Here is a 24,615-nt window from a genome sequence, read left to right on the forward strand (position 1 = left end):
TTTGAGCGCTAATTACATTATATTCCGAGAGTTTCTCAAATCATAACAAATTCGTATTTTTCAAATCTCGTGAAGCTATTGTTCCTTCATCCAATACATGAGTTATGTATCAGATACATAATTATAAACCAGATTCATACTGATTTAGGTTTAACATAACTGAGATTATGTATCAACAATAACATTTATACCAGATACATTGTACACAAATAAAATTGTAATGAATCTGATTATAGAGATGGAATGATGTATCCGGATGTTAAGAGAGAAGAATAAAAATATTTTTGTAATTAATTCAAATGGTAGGAATCTTTAGATTGTGTTATCTTAAGTAGTGTAATTTCATAAGTTTTCAAAAAAAATAAACCTATAATCTATTCGAATTTAGTCCAAGTTTCAATTATACGCAAACCCCCCTCAGTGCAGAGTGAGGAAACCCAAAAAAAAATAAAAAATTAAAGAATAGCTGTCAGTGAGAGTGGTGAGCACGCAAAAACACTCCTCAAATGAATCACAAACCAACTCAAAAATCCCATTTGATTTCTCACTTTCCATACAGAAATTTATGTAAATAAGTCATTTTCCCCTCAATATCTGTTTCTGGGTGATTCTTGAACATGGGTTGTTCTGGATCCAAAGAAAATGGTACTCTCCTTTTTTTTTGGTAATTCTTGGTGAAATCATTTGCTTTTACCAATTTTTAGGTAATACCCAATTGGTTATAGAGTTATATGGTGTAAGTTTTGCTGTTAGGGATTTGCATTTGTTGTAAAGATTGTTGCTTTTATTGTTTTTTGCTCTTTTCTGGGAATTTTCTTTGTGCTATGCTTGTGTTCTTGTTATTTTTGGTGAAATTAGTTGTTTTTCTTATACCAATTTTTAGGTATACTCAATTGGTTATATGGTGCAAGTTTTTTCTATAGTTTACGTTTCTGTTTGTTGATGGATTTGCATTTGTTGTAAAGTTGGTTGCTTTTTTGGGAATTTCACTTTCAAGGACTTTGAGAATTCATATCCTAACTTGTTGGTGATGTTTGAGGAGTAGCTTTTTGATGAATTCAGTGTTGGGAGGTATTTAGCACTTTTTAATTGAAATTGCCCCCATGAGTTAGCTCAATCGGCAAACGTTGAGGGACTTTGCCTTATTTCACAAGTTCGAGCCTTGCCCCAAACAAATTAACTTCAGTATTTAAGTGGAGAAGGAACTCCGTCTGTGTGAGTTTGTTCACATTGTCGGTCCCAAGCCCGGATAAAAGAGGAGGGTTGTTGAGGATCAATCGGAGACAACCTCTCTACCCCATAGAGGTAGGGGTAAGGCTGGGTACATCATACCTTCTCAGACCCCACTTGTGGGATTACTATGTGTTTGTTGTTGTTGTAGTATGTAAGTGGAGAAGGGTGGATGGGTGGGCCTAATCATCCCTGAGTATTGAAGGCTGCATTGGCCCAAAGGGTTGGATCCAGACGGATTCTTTGATTAAAAAAAATGATGGTGATAGGTTAGCTTAGAGTTGTAGAAATGATGGTGGGTTGCTTATTTGACTAAAGACTCGATAGATCAATGATGCCTCAATCCGAAACTAGTTAGTGTCAACTTTATGAATCCTCCATATTGTGAGTATAAAATTTAAGCTGGAGAAACCATCGTATGAAATAAAAGTCGCCTTTGCCCAAGTTTAGACTGGTACACATTTTGATCCGTAACATGATTCCTAGCACTGTACTTTACTTCAGGATGTGTGATGGTACTTTCTAAAAATGTGGTGAGAGAGTAGATCGCAAACAGATTGCAGACACCCAATATCTTGTGCTTGTCCTCTATCTGTTCGAGCAGCCTCGGGAAAAACCAGCTTCTTATCACCAGCGTTTATCAACAGATTTTTCATATTGCTATTTTAAGTTTTAAGTCAAGTCTGAAGTAAGTGGATATAAGTGGACCGATATTAGGAGTAGAAATCGAATTCATGGAGTGTGTTGGCTGAAAGTCAAGAAGTACCTAAAAGCAACAAGTTCGGTTACTTCTCAGAATTTTTGTGTTGAAAAGCATGACTATCTCATCTAAAAGCGCTTATGTTGTTAGAGAGAATGAACTTTTATTTTGGAATAATACATGAACAAACACTCAGATTTGGCCTTAGCTGGCAACTAAACACTCCAATTTTGAGAGTGCACCTGTAGACACCTCAACTGGCAATGTCAGAGTGTTAGGCTTTGTGAGGTAGAATTCAGGTTGTTAGCCCATCAACGGAGAGATTAGGTTGATTAGAGTTCATTGCAGTTTCAGTTTGGATACTCTTTTACCTAAGTTTGACATCTTAGGATAGAGTCGAAGTCCATGAGAAAATGTAAAATAATTTTATAAATTTTTTATTTTGTCAGGCATCATACTGAAGGTGCCAAATGACCCTGCATATCAATTGAATGCTTGATTTTACCACAAAAGCAATCTTGTGAAATAGGAATGAAATGTCGCATAATTTGTTGATAATACAAATGCAAAGAAAAAAATCATTTTCTCCTATGGAACTTGTTATCTGGCTGAGCAGAACTTCTTAAATTGTACTACGATAAAATGAATTGCTGGTTCCTGGCTGTCATACTCAAGTTATCGGAGCAAATTGAGTGTATGGGTTCATGTTGTTACTAGCACGGCCTGGTTAGGATGGTTTTATGGTCATCTAGTTTCCAGTCAGACATCCATTTGCCAATGCGTAATAGGTGAAACGTTTTTGCAGATCTTGCTTCCCTTGATTCGACAACCTATAATTTCTAAACCTTCTGCATTAGCCTTTCGGTTATGGACTTATATAGTGTCTCTATTTCCTTTCATTTTGTGTAATAATTGTTCCTTTGGTTAGTTGTCTTTCAGTAGAAGTTCTTTCTATGCTATACGTTTTATTGTTTTCTGCCATATCTACCCTTTCCTTTTCATTCTCTGTATAGTTCTCATGTTATTGTTATGATGAGCACCTTGTTTCTTAGACTATCTTCACAGTTCATTTTGTAATGACTTCCGGTTATTTTCCTGACAAAATTATCTTATCAACCTGTTAGTTACCCAGTGTTTGTTGTTTTCTGTTAAATATTGATACCACTATCTACCATATGTCAACCATCTCTGCTGTATGTATTGACTTCACTTTGTTGTCTCGCTTACCCTTCCATACTAGTAGTCATAGTATTTCTCCCGTAGTTTCTTGTCCGTCAATTTCTATTACTATCTATTGTCTCTTCTTGTGCTTCGATATTGCACTTTTTTGGTGTAGTTACTGTTCCTTTTTTCAGAATACTTTGTCATGCTTTTTATAGTATTTTGCCATGATCCCTTCACTTCAGTTATTTCTTTTTCAATCTGCTTTGATATACTTTTCCTTGAGCTGAGAGTCTATCGGAAACAACCTCTCCACCTCCCAAGGTAGGGGTAAGGTCTGCGTACACTCTACCCTCCTCAAACCCCACTTGTGGGATTACACGACGTATATTGTTTAGTAAATTCATCATTTTGTTCTTATCAGCAGTATTTAGTATTGGATCTTTTACAGTAGCTCATTGGAGGTTAGAATCCTAGGAAGATGAATGTTAGATCAATACTTAGGTCACTTAATCACGTCCCTATTATACCCGTCATACACATCTGTTATCACAAAGTTTATAGTCTGTGTGTGTTCTTGTTAAGTTACCCATTGGTTGAGGAAATGAGTTGTGGTCCCCTTGGGGAATCCTCCTCTCATGAGGTTGTGTCGGACCCAAAGTTTCACATTTAACAATTCTTTACGTTATTGGCTTGTTTAAAGCATAGGACTATATGAATTATGGCTATCGTGTGGTAAGGAATTCCTTCAACGAGGAAAAAGAGAATACTCCAATGCTTTATTTCTTTCCATGACTTCATGCTGCCTGCTATATCCCGTGAATTCCGATACTGATAGATCATGAACAATTTTCTTAACTTCTTATATGATATATTTTCTTTTAATATCACTCCTGAACGACGGAGTTCTGAGCTTGTTTCTTGATTGCAGAAGCAGCTAAACAGATACGAAAACCAAAGCCTTGGAAGCATTCAGAACCTATTACGAGGGCTCAGCTTGTACAGATGCGTGATGAATTCTGGGACACAGCACCACACTATGGGGGTCGAAAAGGTAATGTCCATAAAATACGGGAAGTTTTACCATTATACTTGTTTCCTATTTCTGGAATAATTGGTTCCTAGAGCCAGAAGATTGTAAGATAGGAATTCTTACTATCTCGATATTCTTATCCGAAAAGTACTATCTCATTGTTCTTTGTGCCTATTTTGTCCTCGGTCCTTGCATTTGAGATATTGTTCAAGGCATTGAGCTACTCTGTCTTTCATGTTACACATCAGTCTCAGATAATCAATGGGACGTTATGTATGAGTACTATTTCACCTCTGGCAATAGCTAGAAATTTTTTTATATTATAATGATGTTCATTGCGAAGCCAGAAAACATAATATGTGCAACATCTACACCTTCGAGACTCCAAATACCCGAACTCGTTACACTCCCCCACCCCCTGCTATATGAATATATACCTATGTGTACTTATAGGATAAGTCTATTTATAAAACAGCATAGCAGATGAAAATATCCTAACCATTACATTTCCTTCTTCAGAGATCTGGGATGCACTCCGAGCTGCAGCAGAGTCGGATATAAGCCTTGCACAAGCAATCGTGGACAGTGCTGGGATAATCGTGCAAGCCCCTGATTTAACAATATGCTACGACGAAAGAGGTTTGTAGTAGTACTTTTTGCCAAATACTTGTTGACTTCATTTCTCTATAATCTCATTGTATCTAGAGGTGGATCCATGTTTTGAAGTTTACGGCTTCCTACAACGACTTTAAGTTAGATATTACGATAATAACTCACAGTTAAATATTTCTAGATATTTGGTGAATGTTTTAACACATAAACGCAATACTCTGGACCCGACACTGATATTTGTATCAACTATTATTCTATTGCAGGCGCCAAGTACGAGTTGCCCAAGTATGTTCTAAGCGAGCCAACTAATTTGATTCGCGATAACTGAAAACTGAAAACTGAAAAGACAAGTCCTTCATGTACAATACTTCATTGAGACTGTAAATTGTTGTAAATTTATTGTCACAAGTTATTTCTTTCTACAATTGATATTGTTTTGTGCATGATGGTCCTATCTGAAGATATCAAAAAAAGCTATATGCCCAGAAATAGAACAGCAACCATCTATCGGGGTATTATTTTGGACACAATATAGAATTGGTAAAGTTGTTTCCATCTAATCAGGAGGTCACGGGTTCAAACCGTGGAAATGGCCTCCTGCAGAAATGCAGGGTAAGGCTGCGTATAATAGACCTTTGTGGTCCAGTCCTTCCTCAGAGGGCATAGCAGGAGCTTTAGTGCAACCGACTGTCCTTGTTTTAAGCATAAAGTAACATTTTTTCAGTACCTTTACTGAAATTCTCATAGTGAGCTCTTTCAACTTTGCAAAAGAAATGAGTCAAAGTTTTGTTCGTATCGCAGAAATCAAACGTTGTATTAGTTATGCAGAAATTAATAATGTTGCAAACTAAATTCTATATGAGATTACTTTTTGTTATGCTGAAAGACAAAAAACTATCATCAAAGGTTGTGGTAGGGTTATGGGTTGTACTGCTTTATCCTTGACTAGTTTCGAGCCTTGTGATCTCTAATTATGGCGGAAAGATCTCATTCATCTAATTATACGATTTGGCAGCAGATCGTTCTAAAAGAGATTGTCAATCAGGATAAAAATTGTGAAAAAATATAGAAAAAGACTTTCCTTTTAAACATACTAAATTAAAAAAGTAAATAAGATACATAAATTAAAATGGTAGAGTAATATCTAAAATTTTATGGAAACGCATATACTAATATAGTATGTTAAGTAGTCAATCTTGATTTGGTGTTTTATTGGTGGATAGTAGTTGATTTGTATCTTTGAAATCTGTTGAATCGTTTAGATTATTATTTTTTCAACAAATCTTTTAGATCAACAAACTAATAATTTTAAAATCAAATCTCTAATATGTTTGACTGTTTGTTAGTTGTTAATTGCTGACATCTCTCCAAATTCACAACTTGTTAGTTGGTTAGAGTGTTTGGTTCAACCACTCAATCCACTTTAAGCCAAAGCTAAATTGCTTCTGTTCGGATTTTTTAAAAATATCGATATATACATAAACTTCAAAAATAATGTATTTTTAAAAGAACGACATAAGGACAATAACATACTAAGAAAGTTCGAGCAACATAATTTCAAGATAGAAAATCCTTAAAAAGCTTCTTCTATTTCTCTATTTCAATCATACAACTTGGAACAAATCAAAAAATATATTTTTTTTTTTAAAAATACACCCCTTGGAGAAAACTTGTGGTCTTTCTTCAGACCAAATTTAAATCTTTCCCAAATTTGTAAATAATAATAAAGAAATTCTTTTTCTTTTTAATTTTTTTTCTCTTTTCTACATCTAAAACTTTTATTTAGGTACAAGAATGTCAAAATCAGTAACTGTCCACTCTGCCACTTGATTTGGATCTTTATAAATTTCAGTTCCCAAGTTGATTGAAGTCCATTTCCTTCTTGCTGGTGTAGTTCCTGGATCCTACAAGAAAAAATGTTCCAAATTATATCCAAGAAAAAAAAAGTCAATTTGGTAATCTAACTATACCTAGGAAGTGTTTTTCAATGATTGTTAGATAATATTTTTTAAACGGATTTAAGTTATATACATCGATAGTCTAAAGACTTTTAATATTATCGTTATAGGTGTTTGGTTGTTTTTTAGTAGTAACAGAAGTGGTTTTTCAGAAGCCGAAAGAAAAGTAATTTTTACCCATAAACACTTTTGAAACATTGATCAAGCACAAATTGTTGCTCTAATCTACATTGCTCGGACTATTCAAAAATGTCAACGAATACATATTAGATCCTCCAAAAATAGAATCAGACACAGGCGCGACAACAAATTTTGGAGAGTCCGAGCAACATAGGCTTTAATATCGACAAAATTGCTTTTCAAATTGATTAACCAAACACAAAAAAATATTTTATTCAAAAAGAACTTATGACAAAAGAATACTTTTCGAAATAAGCAGATTTTAAAAGTTTGACCGAACAGTCTGTTTAAACTCCTTTTTGAAATCCAAGAAAAGGGAAAAATAGATTCAAACCTGGTAAAAATAAAGTGATTGTGACAACTTCCCAACATCAAGTTCCCATGTTTTTGGATCTCCAATCCAACCATCTCCTTTCCTAGTAGGATAACCATAATCCCCCCAAACAGGATGTGGCAAAATCTGTAAAATCTCCTGAGGTTGAGGATTACTATAAGGATCACAATGAACATTAGGTTCCTCAATGTGTTCACCATTTCCAGGTGCACAATACATATGATAAGCCTCATAAGGGAAACGAATCGTATCGTTTCGATGAATTCTTGATCCATTTGAGAAAATGTGGTATGGTGGACATAATTTTGGGCTATCTGGTTTGCACCATGATGGTGTTTCTGGATTCAAGATCATCTCACTGTATCGCGTAACGTCTGTTGTTACATTTCCATCACATGACTTGCCATTGTTCTTCCAGCAACTCCCTATGTCCATCAAGTAAAATTGGCTGTTTGGACCTCCTCCTTTTATCACATTCAAGGTGAATTTCACCTTAAAATTTGGTGATTCTGGTATCTACACAACACAAAAGTATCAATATCTACACAACAACAAGAATAACATACTCAGTGTACTCCGGACTCCCACAAGTGGGGTATGGGGAGGGTGGTGTGTACACAGTCTTACCCTTACCTTGTCTTGTGAAGATAGAGATACTGTTTTTGATAGACCCTCGACTCAAATATCAAAAAACAAGTATGTAAAACAAATACAATAGCGAAGATGACTACAAAGTATATAGAATTAAAATGTATGTTTCATAGCAAATCAAGAAAAGTTGAAGTTTTTACTCACAATTTTTAACATGCCCCTAGATGGATAATGATATCCACCAGAAAAACCAAATGTAGCATCTGATCTTAAGTAAAGCATAAGCCAAGGATACTTATTTGATGTCTTCAACACATGATGAAAAATCCAACTTCCTTTTCCCAATTCTTTCTTCCATTTCACAGAATAAAAAGAATTATTCTCTGTTCTTGATTTACTCATTCTACTATGCAAATCCCATGTACCAAAAAAACTCCCTTTAAGTGTAGTCCTATTAACACCTTGTAAAGTTGTGTAGTTGTGAAAAATCAATGGTTGATTCATACACCCTTTTCCGAAACACGGAAAGTTGTTATCAGGCCCATACGGGCCTGATAAGAGCCCGTTTTTCGGACACTTAGCAGCATAAGTATCCATGTTTCCATTCTTGAGCATGATCATCCAAAATTGCCAAGGATTTGGCTTGTCTTCAACTTGACATTTTGATCCCAAGTAAAGTTCTTTTTGTGCTGCATAATGATCAACATTAAGAATTGCCTTTTTCTCCAATCCAAGAAATGATTTTCCTTTGCCTAACCTGTTTTCTTCCTCTGTCACTTTATGTACCAACATGTATGGTATTGCATTGCAAAGAGAACAATTATTTTCCCCTGTAAAAAGTATATACATTAAATATTTAACACAACATATCGAAAAACCAACAAAACAACAACTCGACTACTTTTTTGGGAGGTACATGAGTCAGGTCAGCTATATGAATCCTTACTGATCATGTCGTGACATTTAAGCTATTTTTTGAGAGATATGTGTTAATTTCAGTATGGACTACATATCTATATATGGAAATTCTCCAAAACTAGTATAAATATCATGTTTTGAACTTGTATTTTGAAGAACTCAGAATTTTGAACCTATTTAAGTTTAAATTCTGATTCCGCCTCTGGTTGTTCAACATGTATGGAATTGCATTGCAATGAGAACAATTATTTGTCCTTGTATAGCAATAGCCATTATGTCTTTAAGACAATCTAGAGAAAACAACAAAACAACAATGCCTCAATCTTATAGTCAGGTCAGCTATATGAATCCTCACTGATCATATCATTCCGTTTAAGCAAGATAGTTATGTATTGCGAGGATTCATCATAACCGTCTTGACATCTCATCTTCCTTCATTCAAGTTTGTAAACCGACAATGTGAGCAAGATCACACTAGCACAACATAAATACCAAAACATTAACGAAAACTCGAAACATGGAATTCAACTTACCTTGTGATTGAGGAGAAGCTTTATAGACATCAAAGCAATCAGCAACTCTTGGACTTCCCATTTTAGGCACTTCTTCTCCAACTTCATTGCATTGATTCCATGCTTCTATAGCAACTCTTAGACCATCCCTTCTCATCCCCGAATCGCCAACAGCCGATATGTAACCATTTCCATGATCAAGATTTACACAAGAAACACCATAAAAGGACACAATGATTGAAAGAAGAGAAAGAACAATTAACCAAGAAGAAGTTTCATGTTGAGCCATTGGTAAGTTTTTTAAGACTATGTTAACACTTCTTATATATACTAAAACCATTGGGAAGGACAAACAAATAGGACATGATAATTTTAGATTTTAATAATATCCGAGTTAATTTCTCCGATGATCACTTTACTAATAAGTATTATCTCAGGAAGTCGTATTTTTCTTGATTCCAATTTTCTTCAACAGAAAAAGTAACTTTCTGAGATAATAACGGTTAGTTGAATGACCATATGAGAAATCAACTCCCTTATATCCATGTGTGAAATTGATAACTACTCTCCTTATTGTTTCATCAACTTTACTCAACCTACTCCTTTGAACATTTTTCTCCTTTCACTAGAAGAAGAAAGTTCTTTTTTTTTATAAAAAAAAAAGGTATTAGCGACGAATATTTTTGCTATTTGTTGGTAAATAATACCCGTATCTAATCGAATTATTTATAATTCATTTAAATAGGATTAGCGATAGATTTTTGTTGTTCAACAATGTGAAATTGATAACTACTCCCTTATTGGTTCTTTAACTTTATCTCTTCAGTACCAAAAAAAAATGTGGAATCAATCACGGTTTATTTATCTATCCGATCTGTCGGTAAATAGCTTGTAACTAATAGTGACATGTCAGGTTGTTTAGCGACAAAATTTGTTTCTGATTTCTATTTTTCCCTATTGTAGAGTTTTTCTTTTGTTTTCCGCGTATCAATGTATTATATCTGCATCGGAGTCTCGATTAAATCTTGATCATATTGTTAAGTCACATCAATCGTAGAAGGTAAAGTGTTCCCTAATTAACAGACGTGATATTTTATATATTTAGATTGAATCTGAGACATCTCATTAATTAAGTTTTACACCTATACAAGTGATTGGTAAATTATGATATGGCAGCTGGTTTTGTTGTTGACACTTTCTTCATGATTGGTTAGGTTCCAACTTATTGATTTTGAAATAAATATTCAAAAGGTTCTTTTTACCAAAACCTCTGAAAAGAAAGATCTATTTGTCAGCAACATCACCTAACAAATTAATAATGTTTTTTGGACTTGATCCTTTGATTCGCAAATTAAATTATCTCGAAATTATATATAGTCCTGATATTATAACTCTGGGACTAAGTTATCGCGTATCACACCTTATTGCATGAACCTAACGACTAGTTCATTAATCCAACTCAAAAAGTAAACAAATGAAAGAAAACATTGTTTCGTTTTGAATAAATGATCTTGAAAAAGTTTGGATAAATTGAAATCCCAAATTATTTATTTATTTTAACTTTTATTTGGTGTGAAAATAAGAACTTTGTGATGAAGAAAAAGGGGGTATTCTTGAACTCAAAGGGATGCTTTTTATCATGTAACAAGAAAGTACAAGTATTGTTTTTTTCTTATTTTTTTTGTATTTTTGATGACTTAAGATGCAAATATTCTTTTTCAAGAAAATACTAAACTTTGAGAATTTCTTTGGTTTTTATGAACTTTATATTATCAAAATTGTGACCCCACAAGACCCATTTGCGGAAGTTTTGTAACAACTCCAATTTGCAATTCGCTACAAAAAAGCAAAAATTATGAGTGTTTTTGGTAGGTGGGAAAATCACTTTTTAGGAAAATATTTTCGAGAAAGTCATTTTTCTTATTTTTAATATCTGTTTTGGGAGGTTTTTGTTTTCTTGTGAATGTAAAAATTTTGAATTTATGGTTAATTTTTTCTTCAGTAATGTTATAAGGAATACAAATTTTTTCATTGTAAATTTATAGGAATCAATCAACGAATTTTAGTGAAAAAGAAATTTTCATGTTAAAAAAGAAGAATTTTCTATTTGGTACGATGGAAAACATTTTTATCAAAAAGAAGGAAAGCATTATTATTAATTTCTCATATTCAAAGTTTTTCCATCATAACTTTAGGCACTTTTTATTGATTCAATCTACATTTACTAATTTTTTTTTAAAAAAATCTCCAAGTATAATAAATATAATATAACCATCAGTGGTTGTGATAGAGTGGTAAGTACTCCTTCATATATATATATATATCCAGTAGTATTAACACATATATATTTCTTAGACCAAATATGATCATTATATTCTATATGTGGGTGAACTAAATTCTCTCTTGAATTAAACTTCATTACTTTTTTTATTTCCCAATAAACGTTAGTTTTATATGTGATTTTTTTACGTTGATTAATATATAAAGCTATCTGAGTTTTCTCTATACTATGGAAGTTGTCACTCTTTTTTGTTATATAACTAAGATAATGATGGTGTTAATGTCAAATTAGGTACACCTCGATTATTTTATCAAACATCTATTATTTGATACTAACAATTGTATTTTGCCTCGCACCAATATAAATATCGGGTAAAGCTTAAGCATCAAGCAAAAAAATAACCTAGTATTCTTTGTTTCTATCGAAGTCAATTGTTGACTCGCCAATGAGAATTGTAATGAAATGATGAATACTTCTTCATCCTAAAGCAGAGGTCTCATATCAAACTCTGCTAGGTACAACTTTGTTGAGAAATGTTTTACCCTAATGTAACACTTTTCATAGTAAATTTAAATTTAATCAGACATTCTGATATCGAATATCGAATAAAAAAAAAGAATGTTGACTTAACAGCCACAATTTTCAACACAACAAAGCAACCAATCAATCAATCACTTTGCATATACATGTTTTTTTGCCCTTTAAATTTCTCAAAGGCCACACAAAGCATATATAGAATCTTTGACTAATATTATTTCTTGTTGATAAGAAGACAAAAATTTCATACAAACACCACTTTTTTGGATTTAAGAGTCCACCTTTGTAGACTAGCAGCCCTTAACCACATGGCCTTAACACCATTCATTTGCTCTTTGGGTCTACAAACTTCTCCACTTAGAAAAAATGACACTAATGGCATGAATATAGCAATAACAATGATATTTAGACCAATTTACGCACACCTTGACTCCGGATATATTGTTACCTTCCACAAGCACATGCATTAGATAACTCTATAAGACCAAGATTTAGCCCGACAAGACGAGATCACCTATAGCTTTTTGTCTTAGTTAGGATTTAGACTCTAGTTTCTCGTACTTTTCACCCGCTTCATTGATAACTAAGGTTACACTTATCCAAGATCTTGTATATAATCTCAACCATAAGGAACTTGTGTCCCTGACCATGACCAACATTCACCATCAGGAATTGAACATGTTGGTATATCAACAATAACAACAATATACACCCCATGTAGTCCCACAAGTGGGGGTCTAGAGGGTAAAATGTACGCAAACGGGTAAAGATGTTTCCAATAGACCCTCGGCTAAAAAGCAAACAGAATATCTTCTTTTCAAAAAAAGAAGACACATTCAGGCTAACAATTTACACATCAAACAAAGTCTATCCTTTTAGACTTTGTTGACATACAAGAGATTAAACACATCCTTTTAGTCAAATGTGCAAAGCTGGAAACAAGAAGCATCAAAGAGAAAAAAATTGACACAATTGACAGTCTAATGAAGAAGCAATACATATATCAGTGCGTACAGTCAACAAACATTTTAACAATCAAGAACGTCTGAGCTACTGAACACGTAGAGCAGCAACTATTACCTCATAGGAATCTACCCGAGCTCTGGTAAACCATTCTTAGGGGCCAGGAGGAACTAGTTTAAATGCTAACAGATCGAGAACCATACAAGATATCCACAACCATCACATATCCAGAATCAGTATAGACAGTATTACACACGTCGTGTGTTTCTACTGATAGCATGAAACAACTGAACACCCTGAGCAGAAGAGTATAAAAGAATCATATATAGCCTACCCCAACTGATTTGGGATTTAAATGCTGAAACAACAACTCATACAAACATTGCATATTCATACATTAAAAGGATAACAAGAGAAATAAAGCAAAAGGAGTGCTAGAAAAATTACTCTTACCTTATGTAACACAAATCGGTAACATGGACAGGCAAGGCTGGAAAGAATATAACTACATAAAACATGAAATTGTGCCAGACTAGCATTACTACTGATCGACTCTATCATTCACTATATCATGTCATGCCGAACAAGGTAAAAACAAAAAAAGAAGGTTAATATACCAAAATTCTATGTACTCTGACAAATTACTTTCTCTAAATTTACAACAAGAAACAGGCAAAAAAACATTTGCTATCAAAAATAGTACATACCCTGCCACATTACATTCTCTCTGCTGGAGTAAGATGTCCCAACTGTTCTGTAAGGCTAATTACAGTCTTCCTGTTCCACCAAAATTTCCCATCCTCAACTGTCTTGGATTCACTTATTTTGCGCTCCATATCTTCCCTTTCCGGCTTTACATCAGTAGAACCAGGGTTCTCAGTAAGGAATTGTTCCCAGAATACATCATTTACTCCTGTTGGCACATTATTACTAGCAGTCTCTACTCGGTTTTCTGGCGGAGTAACATCAGGAGTAGTGTTTCCATTAGGTTCAGAGTTCATGTCAATATCAGAAACCTTAGATCCAACATCAACAGTTAGTTGTGGGTAAGATATAGCAGGGCTATCGGCACAACTGATGGATTCATCCAAGTCTATTGAAGAGCTCTGTCTCATTCTAGCTTGATCAATGTCACGCAGTGTATACTCCCAGAAGGTCAAAGAAGATTCCAACTGATCTAGCACTTCCTTGTTGAGAGTCAAAAGAGAAGTTGGGTCCATATTTTCCCTAGTCGATTTTTCAGAAGAACTCGCTTGATTATCTTCAAGGCCTGTTTCATTGTAAAGAAAACTGTTTCCTGGCAACCTTCTCTTCCTTTCATTCATTTCCAGTTGTGGCATGAGACTCAAAGCTAATCCTGGTTTATTTATGGTTCGAGCTAAAGTAGACAGCACGTTCTTTTGTCGGTCTTTCACTTGTTGGACACGTTGGTTAAGGACCTGCATTTGCATTTCAAGTCCTTGATGATCCTGTTTATGTCTGTGTAGTACTAAATGAAGCGATTCGTTCTCATGCTTCAACTTTTCAATATCTTCCTTATACCCTTGTCTTTCCGATTCGGTCAATGCAGATGATGAAAGGATATGAATATTCTGTACAGAATGACTGTGAACAGGTTTCCGTCTATAGATATTCTTCAAAAGGTGTGGCTGACCTCTAAGAAAATCCTCATTTGCAAATTCCCATTGTTCAGGATCTATTTTCTTGAATCCCTGGTTTGACAAAAGAGCAAACGACATGAGAATAAGAACAAAAACAGTAAAAGACTGAAACTCAATTTAAAAATAATATCACTGCAAATGAATCAAGTAAAACGAATTTCTCACGTAAGTGTTTAGCTGTCGGATAAAGCTGGAAAAATTATTGTGCTTAAAGTATCTGGGCAACAAATCTCTTGCAAAATCAGGAGGATTACGAACAATAAAACTTTTATTATTTGTACTCCATGAGACTATTGGATCAGTGGAGGGGTCATCCACCATTTCATATATCTTTGCAATAAACGGCGGCAGTGCATTGACGCTGCAAGGAGCTTCATCCATGGTAAGTTCAAATCCAAATCACAACCCCTTGAAATGAAACTCACAAGGCGAAGCTCAACTACAAGTGACAAATCCTTACTGACAGGGAAGATCAACTTTTCAGATTCCCAACATACGTATACAACCAGCCAAAAGTGTTATCACTTTGATTTCCTTCGATAAATTCAAGTGAAGCAGCTCCCACCTGATCATACAAATTCTTTGCGAATACACATTTCCATTCAAGTCCCAGCTCTGGGTCGCTTTCAAAACACACAAATTTGCTAGAGAATTGTTAAAAGAGATTGTGGCCCATCATGAGTTTCCACAAGTGCTCAAACAAATGTTAGCTTGAATTCAAAAGATAGCCGTTTCACCCTCTAAAACTCAGAAATTTCCCAATTTGCCTGCGTTTACAACCAATCACGGTCAAAATTAGAAAGCATAAGATGAGAAAAGTTAATCACTTGTCAGAATACCTAGAAACTCATTACATCAAAGTCATCAAAACAACCATTATTACTCCCAAAACTTCAAGAACAAGCTCAAATAACCTGTCTTCAAAGAAAACCAAGATTTTCCAATTCTCATACAAATGCTAAAAAAAAAAAGTCTTTTTCACACTAAAGCTCAGATATTTGCAAAACCCAATTTCCCTCTTTTTACAACTAATCACAGTCAAAAATAGGAAGTGCAAGAAGATGAGAGAAGTCCATCACTTCACAGATTACCCAGAAACCCATTACATCGAAGTAGTTAAAACAATAGTCATTACTCCTAAAACTTCAAGAAAAAGCTCAAATCACACACAAAACTCAGAAATTAGCAAACAAAATTTCCCTGTCAAAACTAGAAACAAGAAAATGAGAAAACAACTTGATGGATTCACCAGAAACCCATTACATCAAAGACATTAAAACAATAATCATTACTCCCAAAACTTCAATGAAAAGATCAAAACACACACACAACTTAAAAAACTTGCACTCACAATGAACTAGAAAGTGCAAGAAAATGAAAAGTTAATAACTTTACAGATTACCCAGAAACCCATTACATCAGTCGTTAAAAACAATCCAATTTAATCCAAAAACAATCAAATTTACTTCTAAAACTTCAAATCAAAGTCGTTAAAACAATCACTATTACTCCCAAAACTTCAATCAAAAGCTCAAATCACACACAAAACTCAGAAAATCAGCAAACACAATTAACTAGAAAGTGCAAGAAAATGAGAAAAGTTAATAACTTTACAGATTACCCAGAAACCCATTACATCAGTCGTTAAAAACAATCAAATTTACTTCTAAAACTTCAAGCAAAAGCTCAAATCACACGTAAATACAAAAACCCACAAGAGATATACAATAGAAAAGTTAATAACTTTACAGATTACCCAGAAATCCATCACATCAAAGTCGTTAAAACAATCACTGTTACTCCCAAAACTTCAATCAAAACCTCAAATCACACACAAAACTCAGAAAATCAGCAAACACAATTAACTAGAAAGTGCAAGAAAATGAGAAAAGATAATAACTTTACAGATTACCTAGAAACCCATTACAGCAAACTCGTTAAAACAATCACAATTACTCCCAAAACTTCAACCATAAGCTCAAATCACACATCAATATAAAAAACCCACAAAAGATATACAATAGTAAAGTTAATAACTTTACAGATCACCCAGAAACCCATTACATCAGAGTCGTTAAAAACAATCAAATTTACTCCAAAAACAATCGATTTTACTTCTAAAATTTCAAGCAAAGGCTCAAATCACACATAAATACAAATACCCACAAAAGATATACAATAGAAAAAGTTAATAACTTAACAGATTATCCAGAAACCCATTACCTCAAATTCGCTAAAAACAATCAATTTTACTCCAAAAACTTCAAACAAAAGCTCAAATCATGTCATATCTGAAAGCACGAGAAATCCATTGTGAGAAAATTACCTGTGAGAAAAAATCAAGAATAGCCCTTAACAATAAGAGGCACATAGAAAGATGAAGAAGCTTCAGAAGAAGAAGAAAGTTTACTTTGACCCTTTTCTCAAAGACTTCTTCGCAATGGTTTTTGGATGTTTATTCATATTTTATTATATTATAGTATATATACGGTGGCTATTTTAAGAGTATCAAATGAGTAGTTAAGCTGTTTTTTTAGAAGTGAATATAAGTTGAGTTAATAAATATATTTTAAAAAAATTTGTGATAGTTTTAGAAGAACTTTAAATATGATTATGATTTGAGATTAATTGGAAATTTATAGCTATAGTTTATTTAATTGTGATTTATAATTAGAAAAAGGGAAGCGATCGAGATTGGAAAATAGAGGAGAGATGAGAGAGACGATGAATATATGTTGTATTTGTTGTATTTGATTGTATCATGAATATAATTAATGTAACTGATTTATATCAACTGATATAATTATATTAAGCTGTATAAATGAATATGATTGTATCAAGTGTATATGTTCCTTATGTATTCACTATGTATCAACGTATTCGAGTGTATATGCAACAGGCTATAAATTTATTTCAATGTATTCAACTGTATTTTGTCCCTTTTATACATATGTGTCATGTATCGTATATTTTTTCAAAATATGATTGGATTTCTCTCTAGTTTAGGCATATTGAGAGTCTGAGCAGGAAATTGAAGAGGAGAAGAGGAAGAAGAGATCAAAGTTTTCGTCATCTCTCGTCTGATTTGTATCAATAATATCTCATCTGAAACCTCAAGCTTTTTGTTGCTTATTGAATTTCAATTCAGGTGAAAGATAGATTGAGGTGATGAGAATGGGAGAGAGGCGAGCAAGAGATGGGGAAGGGGAGAGATGAGTGTGAGTTTGAGAGATGGGAAGATTTTCTATAAAATCCTAAGTATAGTTATTTAATGTAATTTTTTTAAATAATTGTGTATAGTAAATACATAACACATACTATGTCTCAATTTATGTGGCATTTTTCATTTATGTCTATTTAAAATAGAATGACACGTTTCAATATTTAATAGCAATAATTTATCTTTAAAATGTTCATTTCATCCTTAACGAGATAATCTATAGTCACGCACAAATATTTATGATTTTTTTAAATCATAAATTTTAGAAGGCTTTCTTAAATTTCGTATCAAGTCAAACAACATCATATAAATTGAGACAGAGATAATACTCTCTTAGTCTTTTAATATTATGTAATATTGTCAGTTTTAGGTCAAATTCGTACTATTTTCCTCAAAATGCTCATATCATTAAGGGGTTATTTGGTATGATGAATAAGGGAATAATCACGAGATAAAACTTAAGATTATTTTATGTTGTATTTGTTAGGATTCTTAGTTAATTTCGAAATTGTTTATCTCACTATTTTGCACTATAAATTATAGGATAAGTTCTCCATGTATGTGTTTTATAAGGAAAATATATTTTAAGACTAGTTTAGAGTCGCCACTTAATTTTTAAGAAAAATCAAGAAAACTTATTTTTTCAAAAGATTAAAACAATAAATCTAATGAAAATATTTAAAGAGGGTTCGAGGTTCATATTAGCATTTCGGGAAGGGTTTGAAAGCACCCGAAATGCCCGCTAACACGCGGTTATCCAACAATTAATTATTTGGCTAAAATAATTTTAACTTAATTTGAGTAAAACGATTGAACTATTTTATAGTTGAGACAGTTATAAAAGGGAAAAAGGGAAATACTGACCTACGATCTAAGTGAGATGCTTCTCAAAATTTATGCTTTTAAATTTTTTGAAGGATGATCGATTTAGTTAAATTGTTAAAACGAAATGAGCGTCTTTCGGGGATTTGAACTCTTCGACCCTAAGATTAACGACAAATATTAATAAGCAAAACAAACATAGTAAAGTAAAGAGGGAAAGAGAGTTGGACCCAAATCTGGTTTCTGTCCGCCTGGACCAGTATTTGGGCCTATTTTGTTTTGGGCCTTCGGCCCATTTGAGTTACACCTGTTCTAGACTAACACAAAGTAATCATTCTTTCTTTTGGGCCTTAGGCCCAATTTTCCACCTGCCATAAAACTAGCAAAGTAATAGCAAAATTTAATAACAAGGGCTTAGGCCCAAAATAACAAAATACAAAAAATGAAATGTGGGCCTTTGACCCAATCTTTCCAAATTATTGATCTGTTGCTTCTTTCAACCTCGGGACCTGTTCGTCGATTTTTATAGCTGATTGACTCGGAAGGGAAATGATTTGAGCCTTTATGGCTCTCTCGAAATGCAAAGATAGAGTCCGTGGGAGACTCGGGCAATGAGTTCATACAAATGAAAGAAAAGAATAATCAGTAACATCACAGAAAGGGATTAACACAACTCTATAATTTCAACTGAGTAGAAGGATGACAACTTGCACCATAATTGATTTTTGAATATACGGCTAACCCTTTTTATAAAAGAAACAATATAAAATAATAATAATAATGATAATGATAATAATAATAATAATAATAATAATAATAATAATAATAATAAAACAAGATCAATACTCATGTCAACTTATGCTCAGTCAATAATATGCAAAATAAATAAACAAAATAAATAAATAAAGAAAAGATAACAAATTATTATTATTATTTTTTAAAACAAAAAATTTAAGTTAAAATTTTACTGGAATATTTATTTAACACTCAAATCCATATATGATCATTAAAATTTTGGAGAAACCATGTCAAAAAATGAAACACACCGATTGACCAACATGATATTTAATAGCTCATACAAACAGTAAGGCAACAATAAGAATTAGAGAACAAATATATGCTAATAAGCATGAGTAACAGAGAACAAATGGGTCAAGACATGCCTTTTTTTTTAATAAGAATCAATATGGCCAAGTCTTTGATGTAAAGATAGAAAAGAGTAAACAAATATTAATTTGACTAAATGACAAGCATGAATAAATTAATATTTTCCCCTCTCTTTAAACCAACAATGACTCCAAACAAAATAGAAAAATACGTATCATAATATCATACAATTGAACAAAGTAAGAGAATGCCCATGTGATCCTAGAATGAAGTCAAAAATTTACACATGCTCAAATCTGCAAAAATAGTATGATTAAAGCAATATGTAAATGACATAGATAAACGAAGGGACTTCAACATTTTTACAGCTTCAAGTAGAGAAAAAGGGGGGAAGAAATAGCGTGCTTCAACAATACGATCAAATTACAACAAACAACTAGCTGGAACAAATTGAAACAAATTGTCCAATCCAAACACTCTAAATCCACACTTTTGAGACAAAATAGACAAACTTTATACCCAAAATGGACCACGGTAAGCGATACCTCAATGTAAATCTGGAAAATTAAATAAACACACACGAAGCAAGGAATTTGCCAAGGATATTTCAAAGAACAAGATCATTTCATCTAAAAAATCCATCAAATAATGCCACTGGTTCGGTCAAATGTGCTAACATGCTAACAAAATTTATTTTTATTTAAAAAGGAAACTGAATAGAGCTATAGATGGCTTATTATGAAATGAAAATAATGACTAAACACATTGATAATCAAGAGTTTAACTTATCTATATGCTTATTTCTGTTCTGGCAGGCAAGAAGACACCTCTTACATACACTAATATATAATGCAACATGAACTATCAACTTATATTACCAATTCACACATATACAATACTCTTTGGTTATTTTTAATATTGAGTCAAATTCAAGACTATATAAAACTAAAGAAAAATAAAATAAACTAAAACGAAGTCGACGTAACTATATAGTTATGCTGGTGTAGAGCAGAAGGAAAATAAATAAATAACAACAATATTCATCATTGAGGCAGCAAGACGCCAAACATATGGACCCGAGTTCACAATTTCAATAGAAAAACACAAGTCAATCGCAAATTGGTGGCATATTCAATAAACCGGATGTAGAAACGAAGCATGCTTCTCGTGACAGCAAGAATAGCATAACAGAACAATACGCTAGATTGAAGATAGCATTATAAAGGAGCCACACCAAAAACAGAAAAGAAAAGCTCTTACAAGAAACAGCCTTTAAGCAGAGCAATCAGACCAGGAATTGAAATGAATAAAGACTAGAAAGGATTTTTACCTTCTTTGGAGCAGCGACGGGGACAACACGAGCAGAACTCCTACCACCACAAACGACGACTCCGATGAACTCACGTGAATAGAGAAACGAGCAAGGACTCGATCGACGTCGGAACTCTCACTCCCTCTGCTTCTGGAATTTATTTCCTGACGTTTGTATGTGAAATTTAAGCTAGTGGTTCACTGTATTTCCCCTCAGATTTCAGCTAGTCCCTCTCAATATTTTCTCCAACTATCTTCTCTAGCACTAAATTTCCAACTAAAAAATATCTCCTTTCAAGATATTTTTTTTTTCCCAAAAAAAATACCCCCTCTTTAGTGAACAACAAGCAAATATATAGAGGGGAAAATAGGGTTCGGATTTTGGGGGAAATTTCGATGAAATTAGGGCGGATTCAAAATTCAAAATTTGAAAATTCTTTTCCCAATTCGGGGGAGACATCCTTTCTCTGCAATTTCGACTCGATCTGGAAGAGGAAAGGGAAATGGGCGATTGGGATCGATCTTCCGTCCTTGGGACTCGACGTGGCATCATCTCGCAGCCCCAAGGACGAAACCATGCTGCCCTTGCTGCTGTACGACGCCTTTGGAATTCTTGTCGTTGGCGTGAAGAAGATGAACAGGAGTGGGGTCTGTTTTGGGTGAGCTGTACGCATCTGTTTTGTATGTATTATTGTTGTTGTTGTGAGGGGTTTAGGATTGGGTCAATTTGATAATGAGGGATGGGTTGGGAGTAATTGGAGAGGAACAAAAAATTGAAATGGGCTGCTGAAGGGAAATGGGTTGGGTCCTAAAATAATAATAAAGCAAGGGTGGGCTGCTGAAAACTAGAAGATAGAGCCCAAATCCTTGATCTTAAAATGGTTTGAAGAAAAGGGTTAGAGTTGGCCTATAATTGAGATAGAAATTAATCAACCATTTAGTCATACTGATCAAAGAGGTAACCAAAAGAATTAATTTTAGAAGATTCGGCTAGAATTCAAATAGGACGAATCAATATAATTAATTTAGGAACTTCTTAATCTTAACGAAATAAAGTAGCTAACTGAATAATTTAAATTTATAATCACAACCTAAGTTATAGCAAATTAATAAAACAAGCTTCCCAAATAATTTTGCTAATAGACTAAATAGCTCCAAATTACGAATATACTTTAAACCCAATTAATTCTATTGAAGATTTAATTAAAATAAAATCTTTTGAAATGATTTTCGAATATTCACAAAAAATACTAATTATACGCGAAATTATATAAGAGACATATTACTTAAAAATTTTAACAAGTGACAAACTATTTAAAAGGATTTGCAAACTATATATATTATTTTTATTTCAAAATTTCTAAAATTAATTATTTTAAATCGTTTAAAAAATTAAGAAGTTCATAAATTAATTATTATCGGGGAGGATCAAAATTAGGTGTCAATAGTATGTAGTGGAATAACTAATCATATAGGATATACTAATTAATGATTAATTTGTCTATTTCATCCTCATATCAATCAGCCCCTAAAAGTATCATCTATACCTTATATATAGTTTCTTTTCAATGTGGATTTTGTTCATACACCTCACAATATTTCCCTCAAAATAAATTTTATCCGATCTATTATCAGTTATCACTATCAACGAGTCTCCCCCCTCAAATTATGTTCTAAATGGCTAATTATCACGATCCCTTAGTCAATTTTTGAGATCAATTGTGCACCACCTCTATATATAATCGAGCATTAATTATGTCCAACAAATCCTAAAAGCCAGCTTCTTCTTGTAAGCTTATGCTTCACCTTTGGCATTGTAATTATTGAGCTACATGCATCATTTTGTTATCTTTATACTTGTCTGATTGAATTGTTATATATATATTTGATATCGATTTGTTGGGTTAAATAGCTTAAGGATACTCTTTAATATGCTATAATATCATCTACTTTGGATCAAGCATGCATAATGATTAACTCTAAATTTCACCTCATGCATTAAGTGTATCCCTACACTTCATATATAGGTTTTTGATCTTATCGATTTCAATATAAGGTTTTATTTATGCATAAGTAGTATAGTAAATTTATATATTATTTTTTAATCCTACCGAAATATACCCATAATAAGGGTTGGCAAAATATTTTTTCTTTTAAAAACTATTCAATCCGACCCGTTAAAATATATATTGGATCATTGACCATTTAAAAATAGATCGAATATAGATACTATCCATATTATCTACTAAAAAATTAACATTAAGATAAATAATACATGTTATACCCCAATTTAACCAAGGTCAAATTAGTGTACAACATATTGGTAATTTCCAAATTAATTAATTTAAGAAGTCGCCACCTAATTATTTTTAAGGCAAATTAGGATACCTAAATTATTAACTATGTAATGCTAAAAAATGACTTCAATTAAGGTCTACTAACTTATGTGATTTTAGGTAAGAGTTCTAATTCATCCTAAAGGGAAGGGGTAAGGCATCCTTTAAGATTAGTTTTAAAACTATTAACCGGCCAAACTTAGGTTAATTACTTTTTTTAAAAGAAATGAATGCTAAAGATTAAGTAATTGAGTAGCCAAGTTGGAAAACATTATTTATTTTAAAGCTCTTATTACAATTGTATTAGAGTGAAAAAGATTTAGGGAAGAGTAATTTCTTTAGATCCATTTAGATAAATCCATGACTAAAAATAAGTACTTAAAAATAGACGCTTGTTCATTGATTGACAAGGTACTCTCGTTAGAAAAAGTTCAAGAAAGAAGAAAAAGAAAAAAGGTTTAGAACAAAATATTTTCTTTATAAGACATTGCCAAGTTTAAACAAAACTAAAAAAAATTAGTGAGTTTAAAGTGATGCAAAATGAAGTGTTTAAGAAGATTTTTTCAAGTGAAGTTAATAAAAGCTAAAGTAATTAACTAATAGGTTTATTGCTAGCTAAAGGTACCCAAACCCAAACATCTATATTAAGTTACCTATTTGAGAATTCAAAGATAAGAATATCTTCAAGTCACGTAAACTAGTGTAACATATAAAGAAAAACATGTAAACAAATAATGAAAAAAAAATGTAAGTAGCCATAAGTGACTCCAAGACAGGGCCACTAATTTCGCTTGCAATTTCGAATGGTCAAATATGTAGTGAAAAAACTCCATGTGCGGGTATGAGGATAATGTTGAGTCTATGAGACTCGATTTTGCGAGAGTCCTTAATCGGGACTCCATTTTTGTTCCAAAGTATTCATGCAAACAAAGAGAAGATAAAATGAATTAGTAAGATATTCGACTTTAAGCAATATTATAAAAATAGATAATACTAATTAAGTAACATCATACATCAAATATAATATTTAACATATAAAGCGTACTAATGCTGAACGGAAAAACTCAAACTAAGATATTAAGACATTTTAAATAGCCCTTACGAAACACTTGGGAGAAAATAAATAAAAAAAAAAATAAAAATATCCA

At 32.9% G+C, this 24,615-nt stretch overlaps 3 protein-coding genes across 5 annotated transcripts; 1 reads left to right on the plus strand and 2 right to left on the minus strand.

Annotated features, from left to right (window-relative positions):
- Positions 1-451: 451 nt before the first annotated feature.
- On the plus strand, positions 452-5,182 carry LOC125825961 (uncharacterized). Its single transcript, XM_049505251.1, has 4 exons — positions 452-645; positions 4,023-4,145; positions 4,644-4,763; positions 5,000-5,182. Exons 1-4 carry the CDS (start codon positions 618-620, stop codon positions 5,062-5,064), a joined length of 336 nt encoding a protein of 111 aa, XP_049361208.1. The 5' UTR covers positions 452-617; the 3' UTR covers positions 5,065-5,182.
- A 1,132-nt stretch (positions 5,183-6,314) lies between these two features.
- Positions 6,315-9,518, minus strand: LOC125825954 (uncharacterized). Its single transcript, XM_049505243.1, has 4 exons — positions 9,251-9,518; positions 8,004-8,629; positions 7,209-7,724; positions 6,315-6,640 (listed from the first exon to the last, which is right to left on the minus strand). Exons 1-4 carry the CDS (start codon positions 9,516-9,518, stop codon positions 6,515-6,517), a joined length of 1,536 nt encoding a protein of 511 aa, XP_049361200.1. The 3' UTR covers positions 6,315-6,514.
- Positions 9,519-13,588: 4,070 nt separating this feature from the next.
- Positions 13,589-17,124, minus strand: LOC125826011 (heat stress transcription factor A-4a-like). 3 transcript variants are annotated; one of them, XM_049505307.1, is made up of 4 exons: positions 16,895-16,968; positions 15,197-15,438; positions 14,837-15,130; positions 13,589-14,722 (listed from the first exon to the last, which is right to left on the minus strand). In XM_049505307.1, the coding sequence occupies exons 3-4, from the start codon at positions 15,050-15,052 to the stop codon at positions 13,727-13,729; spliced, it is 1,212 nt and encodes a 403-aa protein (XP_049361264.1). In that variant the 5' UTR covers positions 15,053-15,130; positions 15,197-15,438; positions 16,895-16,968; the 3' UTR covers positions 13,589-13,726. The 3 variants fall into 3 exon arrangements, with proteins under 3 accessions (XP_049361264.1, XP_049361263.1, XP_049361262.1); XM_049505306.1 differs by lacking the exon at positions 16,895-16,968 and adding an exon at positions 16,998-17,124 and having other exon boundaries at positions 14,837-15,438; XM_049505305.1 differs by having other exon boundaries at positions 14,837-15,438.
- Positions 17,125-24,615: the final 7,491 nt, after the last annotated feature.

This window comes from Solanum verrucosum, unplaced genomic scaffold (assembly GCF_900185275.1).
Source record: "Solanum verrucosum unplaced genomic scaffold, falcon-dt-bn FXZP01000161.1, whole genome shotgun sequence".
Classification (NCBI taxonomy): Eukaryota; Viridiplantae; Streptophyta; class Magnoliopsida; order Solanales; family Solanaceae; genus Solanum; species Solanum verrucosum.